The 9,644-nt window shown below is 38.1% G+C and overlaps 1 protein-coding gene across 4 annotated transcripts in view; it reads left to right on the forward strand.

Annotated features, from left to right (window-relative positions):
* The window catches only part of DCAF6 (DDB1 and CUL4 associated factor 6), a 206,500-nt gene that overhangs the window by 189,621 nt on the left and 7,235 nt on the right, over nt 1-9,644 (forward strand). For all 4 annotated transcript variants that reach the window (XM_006887399.1, XM_006887401.1, XM_006887402.1 and 1 more), the window contains one exon: nt 3,221-3,326. In XM_006887399.1, the coding sequence (XP_006887461.1) occupies nt 3,221-3,326 (106 nt within the window). The remainder of the gene's footprint in view (nt 1-3,220; nt 3,327-9,644) is intronic.

The following is a 9,644-nucleotide window of genomic DNA, read 5'->3' on the forward strand; positions in this document are numbered from 1 at the left end:
GCTCCATGGGAGTAGGATGGGCAGTTTCTTCCCACACTATTAACTGCCTCTGAAAAGCCACTGGAGAGTCAGTAATGGGTCAATTCAGACTCTGTGGAACACAACGACAACAAGTTGTACTCAACTTGATAACACCTAATAAATAAAAACATATGTAATAATACTAAAGTAACATCAAATCTCAATACTGAAAGATGTCATTGCAAAATCCTTGAACAAGCCGGGATGCAGCAAAAGAACATGGAGAAAGTACACAGACTCACTATATCAGAAAGAATTGGCCAACACCAAAGTATTTCTGGAAGTGTACCATAAAATCAAGAACCAACAGTAATGAAGACATTCCAGCTTTATCAAAGGCATTGGTAAAAATAAGGTCCTAGGAAGTGAGGGTATACCAATTGACAAGTTTCAGCTAACAGCTGCAGCTCAGTACGTGCACACCAGTCTGTGTCTGGAAATTTGAAGGACAGATGCCTGGAGGAATGGAAAAGATCTGTATATGTTCCCTCCCCAAGAAAGGTGATCTAACAGAGTGTGGAAATTTTTGAACAGTAGTGATTACTATCACATGCAAGCAAAATACTGCTTAAGATCATTCAAAAACAGCTAGAACAGTACAAAGAAAAAAAGGTGACAGATGTTCAGACTGGATTTGGAAAAGGCCGTGGCACCAGTGATATCATTGCTGATGTCTGATGGATCCTGGCTGAAAGCAAAGAATACTAAAAGAATGTCTATTTGGGATTTGTTGACTATGCAAAGGCATGCCACTTTTTGCATCGTAACAAATTATGAATAACATTGAAAAGAATGGGAATCCCAAAACTCTTAATTGTGCTCATATAAAATTTATACGTAGACCAAGAGGCTGTTATGTGAACTGAGCAAGGAAACTCTTCTTATTGCTGTTATATGCTGTTGAGTCACTTGCAACTCATAGTGACTCTATGTACAATAGCCCTGAACCCTGCCCTATCCTGTGCCAAACTTATTGTCTGACACACCTACCCTCATTACCCCAGTCATTAAATCAATCCATCTCATCAAGGATCTTCCTCTCTTACACTGTCCTTCCACCCTTCCAAGCATGATGGCCCTCTCCAAAGACTGGTTCCTCCTTGCAACATACCCAGTATATATCAGATGAAGCCTCTGAATCCTTGTCTCTAAGGAGCAGCCTGGTTTCACCCTCTCTAGGATGAACATATTTGTTCTGGAAGTCAATGGTATATTCAATACTTTTCTCCAGCACCACAGCTCAAAGGCATAAATTATCTTTCTGTCATCCCTAGTCATTACCCAGTTTTCTGTTGCACAGTAAGTAAGTGCAAAGACTATGGCCTTGATCAGGCACACCTTGGTCTCCAGACTGACATCATTGCTCTTTAGTACTCTGGAGAGGTTTCTGACAGCAGACTTACCAGTGCAGTTCATCTTCTGATTTCTTGGCTGATGGTACCAATAGTGTTGATTGTGTAGCCAAGCGAACTAAAAGGAAACATTACATGGTTTAAAATTAAGTAAACTATGCCTCAGGGTTATAGCCTCTCTCCATACCTATTCAATCTGTATACTGAATAAAGTATTTAAAAAGGTGAGGTCTGAAAGAGAATATTGCTTCAGGATCAGAAAAAGACTCATCAATAGCCTACATTATGCAGATAACACAACTTTCCTTGTTGAAAGTAAAGAGGACTTGAAGTGCTTGCTGCAGAAGATTAGAGGCTACAGCCTTAAATATGGATTGCATCTCAATGTCAAGAAAAGAAAATTCTCCCACTGGACCAATAAGCAGCCTCATGATAGATAGAGAAAAGATTGAAACTTCCTCTTACTTGCATCCATAGTTAACATCCTTGATTAGGAGATGTATTGTGTTAGGAAAGCCTGCAGTCAGGGACTTCTTCAAATTATTGAGGAACAATGATACTAGTTTGAGAACTAAGGTGCTCCTGACCCAGGCCACACTGTCTTTCAGATCACTTGCTATGTATGCACCTGAGAGCTGGACATTGAATAAAAATGACAAAAGAATTGATACCTTTGAGCTGTGGTATTGGAGAAGACTACTGAATATCTAAGGGGCTGCCAAAAAAAAAAAAACCAAAAAACCCACAACCACAAAAACCCAGATATGTCTTGGAAAAGTATAGCCAAAATGCACCTTGGAGGCAAAGATAACAAAACTTTGCTTCACATACTTTGGGCATGTGCTAGGAGAGCATGTACGTGGGCATATGAGGGACATCTTATAGCCATGGGCTCAAGTCACAGATTGTGAGGATGGCACAGGATAGGACAGAGCTCATATCTGTTCTTCATAGGGTAACTATGGGTCATACACAACTCGATGGCACCTAATACCAGCAACAGGAAATATTTTAGGAGCAGAGACCAACAGTTTGTTAGGTTCCACTGAGTTAGAGCCCATTCCAATTCATGATGGCCCTTTGTGAAATAGAGTGAAAGCCTGCCAGTCCTGTGCCATCCGTAATTGTTGCTGTGTTAGAGCCCATTGAGTTGGGAGTTTATTGTAATGTCATTGGGAAACTGTTGAAAGATTTTTAAATCAGAGGGAAATGGTGAGAGTAGCATCCCTTTCCCTCCCTTTCTTCTCGCTCTTTTTCCCCTCTTTACTGTATTCTTCACTCTTCCTTTTTCTTTTTTCCTTTGTCCATGTTTATACACAAACTCTATGTGGTCATAGATGTCCATTTTGGCATTTCATTGGTTTTTAAGACTGAAGTGCTAAATCATGTTCAAAACGTTTTTTAGGAGTACTTTGCCTCAGTTAAAAAAGAATCTCTTCTCAAGGAATGTGAGTGACCTGGGATAATTATTTAAAACTAGGGTGTCACTCAAAGTTATCAGTTCTGTGGGCACAATACTGAGGAGGTACAAAGTAAACAGAAAACTGATAACTGAAATTACAAACTTCATATAAATTAAAAACAAACAGTAAGTTGAATCCTTAAATATTTTAAGTGGCCTAAAATTTGACCTTTGTCTTTCTGCTATAGTTGAAAGCATAGTGTCTTTTGATCTTGGTCTCAAATGCAAATTAAACTAAATATTTTATATTGGAGAGCTTTGAGTCAGATATACAGATATCATACATCTACATAATGAAGTAATTCTGAAGCTTCCTAATTTTCTAACCATATGCCTAATGTTCAATCACAGTGTAATCTTTAACATCATTTAATTTGCTTCGTAGGTTATAACTCGAAATGAACTCATGCTCGAAGAGACTAGAAACACCATTACAGTTCCAGCCTCTTTCATGTTGAGGATGTTGGCGTCACTGAATCATATCCGAGCTGGTAAGAACTTACTGTGTACTCTCCCCATCATTTAATATCTGAAAAATATGTTACAACTTAACCCACTTTGTTGTTGTTGTGTACCGTTGACTCATAACTGACCCCCCCCCGGGGGATTTTCAGAGGCACTAAATCATGCAGAAGGAGATTGCCCATACTCCTGTGGAGCAACAATGGATTCAAACCATGTGCATTTAGGATTGCAGTGAAGCTTCTTACCACCGGGCCACTTTAAACTAATTTATTTCTTTGTCACATAATAAGGACAGTTGAATCCTGTCCATAACCCCAAACTCATGATCTTAACCACGGTAGTTTTATCATCTCATGAACCAATTTTATTGAAACCTCGTCAAAATGAAAGGATGGTCACTTAGAAACTTTTGTCAGCTGCTTTTTTCTCCCTAATGTGGAGAATCATACCATAAACCTTGTTTTTGTTGTGCTGTCAAGTCACCTGCAACTCATACCCTGTGTACACAGCTCTGAACCCTGTATATCCTGAGCCTGCCTCACTATCTGCTACACATCTGCCCCCATTACCCTAGTCACTGTGTCAATCCATCTCCTCCAAGGACTTCCTCTCCTGCAGTCCGCTTCCACTCTTCCAAGCATAATCTCCTCCTTCAGGGACTGGTCCCTCCTGGGAACAGGCTCAAGTATGTGAGACGGAGCTGCAAAATCCTTGCCTCTAGAGAGCAATATGGCTTTACCCTTTCCAGGACAGACCTGTTTGTTCTCTTGGCATTCCATAGTATTTTCAGTACTTTTCTCCAGCACCACAAGTCAAAGATATCAATTCTTCTTCTTGTTACCCTTAGTCATTGTCCAGCTCTCTGATACATAGCAAGTAATTGTAAAGACCATGGCCCAGATCAGGCATACCTTAGCCTCTAGACTGACTTCTTTGCACTTCAGCACTCTGGCAAGATCCCTGACAGCAGACTTTCCTAATCCAAATCATCTTTTGATTTTCTGCCTGCTGACTCCAAGAGTGTTAATTGTAGACCTGAGCAATCTGAAATTGTTCACAATCCAATCAAGAAATACCCTTTAGTAGTTTGTTTGTTCAAAATTTATCAAACCCCAGCCATAAGTGTAACATGCAAAGAGTTGAAGTAAATATCTGAGTGTAATTTCCCAGTTTATTTTAGATAATAAACTGAATTTCCATATCATAGATAAATAAAAATATGTCTTTTGCAGTTATTTGAGTTATTTGAATTGGCTAATTATTGTTCATAGTAATTGAAAAGGTCCAGTATTACTTTTTTAAAAATAAGAGTTTCTGTTTACACTCTTCATTGATTTCATAAATTTCTTGTATGTAGAGCTACCATTTAATAATAAGTGCCTTCAGATTAAGAATTGGACTGCCAACTTAAAGATTCTGATCCACCAGCCTCTCCAAAGACATTCTGCTTGTGTAAAGATTTATCGCTCCAGAGAACTTATGGGATAGTTCTTAGTAGGATTGGTTTTCAGTTGGTAATATGTCCAGGCATTGCAATTAAAAATCCCCTCACACTCATTGCCTTCGACTCAGAACCAATTTACAGCTCACCCTCTGGAAGGCTTTCATCACCTGTAAATTGCATCAGAGGAAGATTACTTATCTTTTTTTGGAGGAGCAGAAGGTGGATTTAAACTTCTTGTCTGTAGGTTGGCAGTGCAATTCTTTACCCACCAGGCCACACGAGCTCCTTATACTAATATAATACTAGGCATTTAAAAGATGTATTCTCATTTAATTCCAGCTCTTTAAAAATAATGTTATTGGTATTAATTAATGAAAGTTACACTACTCATAAATACTGAAGCTTGAATTTTTAATTGACCTAGAAATTCAGTTATATTCATTAATTAATATGACTTGCAAGCCTTAGGATGATCTGATCTTAGCTTTTCACCTTATTTACACCACTTTCCTTCTCTGTACTCTGCTAACGGGACTGACATCAGGGTTGGGGTGAGACTGAAAAAGATTGGATAAATTATATATACTGCATTGAAACAGATGAGGGAGAGAACTATTTGAAAGTGATAAATGATTGGGTATTATGGTTATGACAAGAGTCCAGAGTAGAGGTTGCATGGTGGAGTGTACTCGGGGCAGGGGATGGGGATTCTATATCAATGAAATAATTTTTCTTTTACTTTTCAAAGAGAAGTGTGAACTGAGGGGAGGGATGGGCAGGGAGAAAGATGCAACAATGAATGTATGGAAATCTAAAATCTCTGTAAACGTTCATTAAAACTAATTTTTAAAAAAAAAAAGATGTTTGGACTATACCTAACTCTTTTTTAACCATGCTATCTGTCCTCTTTTGTCCTTGTTCTTTGTTCTAATTTCTGCTTAATCCTTCATGTCAGCAAAAGCGGAGGCTTAAATACCACTTTCTCAGAGAGAATGGGAGTGAAGAAAGAAGTACTCAGAAAATACAAACAACAGTTAGCTTTTTCAGAGCCATGAAGGAGAAAAGTATGGTTTGTTTGAAGATTTGAACAAAAACTACTTGTCTGTAATTAAAAGAATTAGAGAGAAAACAATCCTCAAATTGTAAATATTACTTTATCAGGAAAGAGTGACAATTTCAAATTGTTAGAATCAAAAGGAACCCATAATATAAACAAACAAGCAAAAGGTTAATGATTTATTAATAACAAATACTTCTTTTAAGAAATACAAACAGTGACTTTGCATATGAATCTCGCATAACGGTCAGTCAACACAGGAATCGGATTGACTACATCTGCAGAAAGAATCATTAGAGAAGCTCAGTGCAGGAGTCTGAACCATAGTAGGTGCTGACTGTGGAACAGATCATCAGTTACTCATGTGCAAGTTCAAATGAAAGCTGAAGGTGATTAAAACCAATCAACAAGCAAAATATGACTTTGAGTCTATTCCATCTGAATTAAAAAATTATCTTATACCTACAATCAGGAAGAGAATAAAATAAATGAATAGGACCTTCAAAGATTCAAATCCCTATGCACATCAGAACAGTTCTCCATTAGGTTAAGAAGGAAATCATATACTGGGAAAAATGTTTGACAGTGACTTATCTGTCTAGAGATGTATATCTAAAATGTATAGCATACCCAGGCACCTCAACAAGAAAAAGGTAAGCAAACCAATTACAAAATGGACATAGGATATAAATAGACACTTTACCAGAGAAGACATTCAGATGGCAAATAAACACATGAAGAACTAATTCAAAATCCCTAGCTATCAGAGATGCACATCAAAACAACTCTGAAATATTCTCTCACCCGAGCAACAGTAGCGAAGTTCAGCAGGGCAGCAAACAACAAATGCTGGCAAGATTGTAGAGAGTCTGGAACTCTTATTCACTGCTGGTAGGAATGTAAAATGGTACAGCCACTATGGAAAGCAGTCTGGTGCTTTCTCAAAAAGTTGGAGATTAAAATACCATTTGACATACCAAGTCCACTACTGGGAATAAAGAAACCAGAGCCACAGCTCAAAACAGATGTATGCACATCCATGTTTATTACTACAGTATTCACACCAGCAAAGAGGTGGAAGCAACCTAACTGCCCATCAACAAACAAATGAATAGAAAACTAAAGTACATTCACACTATGGAATACTACACAGCCATGAAAAACAGTGAGATAGTAAAACATTACACAGCAAAGGGGAACCTTAAGGACATTATGCTGAGTGAAATATCTGGTTACAAAAGGACAAATACTGTATATCACTGCTGTTATAAAGTAGAATAGATATGGGGGAGTTGGAGAAGGAATGAGGAAAGAGTGGTTAGATAATGAACACTCTATTAGAACAGATGAAGGGAAGAACCATCTGAAAGGAGTATATGATTATATATTATGTGTATGAGAACAATCTGGAACAAGGGGTGCATTGCAAGGTGGACTAAGGGAAGAAGGGGTGGGGAGAAAATGTACAACAATGAAAAAACAAAAAAGTCTTAAACAGGTTTGAGGCATTGATCACAAACAAAGACTCAAAGAGTTGTGGAATGAAATCAAGAATATCATCCATCAAGAGAGCGAAAGGTCATTAACAAAGACAAAGGAGAAAGAAAATGCCAAAATAGATGTTAGGGGGGGAAACTATGAAATTTTTATTAGATCACTGAGAAACAAATGGAGGAAATACTGAAGTAAAAGAGCTGAACAGAAAATTTCAAAGGGTAGCTAGAGAAAACAAAGCAAAGTATTAAAATGAAATATGCAAAAATCTGGAGAGAATAAAAAGAGAAGACTTCACTCAGCTTTTCTCAAGAACTTAAAAACAAATTCAACACTCTAGTTGCAATATAGAAGAATGCCATGGACAAAATGTTAAATGACCCAAGAAGCATTAAAAGAAGATGGAAGGATGGGCAAAAAACATGGAAAGACTTTTCAAAGAGGAAGGCATTTGGATGGCCAGCAGACACATGAAGAAATGCTCAAAATCACTGGCAATAAGAGAGATACAAATCAAAACCACAATGAGATACCATCTCACCACTCCAAGCAGTGACAAAGTTTAGCAGGGCAGCAAGCAATAAATGTTGGAGAGAATGTAGAGATGTGGGAACTCTTATGCATTGTTGATGGGATTGTAAAATGGTATAGCCACACTGAAAGACAATTTGGTGTTTCCTCAAAAAGTTGAACATAGAAACTAGTATGACCCAGCTATTTCACTACTAGGAAGATACCCCAAGGAAATTAGAACTGAGACACAAACTAAGATTTGTACACCAATGTTCATAGCAGCATTATTCACCATCGCAAGAACATGGAAACAGCCCAGATGTCCAACCGCAAACAAATGGATTAAGGAATTATGGTACATTCAAACAGTGGAATACTATGCAGCACACAGGAGTGGTGATTTTGTCAATTATTACCTAACTTGGGAGTGACTGGAGAGCATTATGCTGAGTGAACTAACTCAGTTCCACAAGGATAAATATTGTATAAAACCATTATTGTAGAATGAGTATAAGGATCGAAGAGGTGTGGGAGAGGCTGGAAGCAGAGGGACATGAATGTGCAGGAGGAGGGGGAGATTAATCATTGGGTTGTACAACTTGATGGGTGGGGGGTGAAGGAAATGGAAAGAATTTGTTCAAATTTGTATTCAAATTTTGTAAATAAACTTGTGAAAAATTAAAAAAAAGAAAGTTTAAAAAAAAACCCACACAAAACAATCCTTCCAAAATAGATGGATTACCAGTTGACATTTTTCACCTACCAGATGCAACCTTGGACGTGCTCACTAGTTTGTGCCAGGAAATTTGAAGGACAGCTGGCTGGCCAACTAACTGAAAGAGATCCATCTTTGTTTCTATTTCCAAGAAAAGTGATCTAACAGAATGTGGAAATTACTGAACAATATTATTAATATTACACGCAAGCAAAATACTGCTGAAGATCATCCAAAACCGACTGAAACAGTACATTGACCGAGAAATGCCAGAAGCTCAAGCTGGATTTAGAAGAGGCCATGGCACTAGGGATATCATTGCTGATATCAGATGGATTCTGGCCGAAAGCAGAGAATATCATAAGAATGTCTGTGTTTTACTGACTTGCAAAGGCATCACAGCACACTTATAGCTAACACTAAGAAGAATGACAATCCCAGAACACTTAATTGTACTCATGTTGACTCTATACCTGTACCAAGAAGCTGTTATCCAGAAGGAACAAGGGAACACTGTATGGCTTAAAATTGGGAAGAGTGTGCATCAGGGCTGTATGCTTTCTCCATACCTATTCAATCTGTATTCTGAACAGATAATCTGTGAAGCCAGACTCTATGAAAAAGAATTGGAATCAGGATCAGGGGAAGACTCATCACAACCTGCATTATAAAAATGACACAACCCTGCTTGCTTAAGCAAAGGGACCTGAAGCACTTGTTAGAGAACCTCAAACACTATAACCTGCAATATGGGTTGCATCTTAACATCAAGAACAAAAATCCTTACCATTGGGCCAATGAGTAACATCATGATCAATTGAGAAAGGATTGAAACTGTTAATGATTGCATGTTGCTTAGATCCACAATCAACACCCTTTAGTACAGCAGTAAGGAGATAAAGAGACATTGTTTTGAGCAAGTCCACTGACAGGGATCTCTCCAAAATACTGAAAATCTGTGCTTTCAATTTGAAGACTGTTGTTGTTGTTGTTATGTGCCGTCGAGTCGCCTGCGACTTATAGCGACCCTATATACAACAGCCCTAAACTCCGCTCTGTCCTGTGCCAATCGCACTGTCTCTGACACTCCCATCCCAATTATCCCAGTCACTGAATCAATC

This window comes from Elephantulus edwardii, unplaced genomic scaffold (assembly GCF_000299155.1).
Source record: "Elephantulus edwardii isolate Elephantulus edwardi_28Jun2011 unplaced genomic scaffold, EleEdw1.0 scaffold00057, whole genome shotgun sequence".
Lineage (NCBI taxonomy): Eukaryota > Metazoa > Chordata > Mammalia > Macroscelidea > Macroscelididae > Elephantulus > Elephantulus edwardii.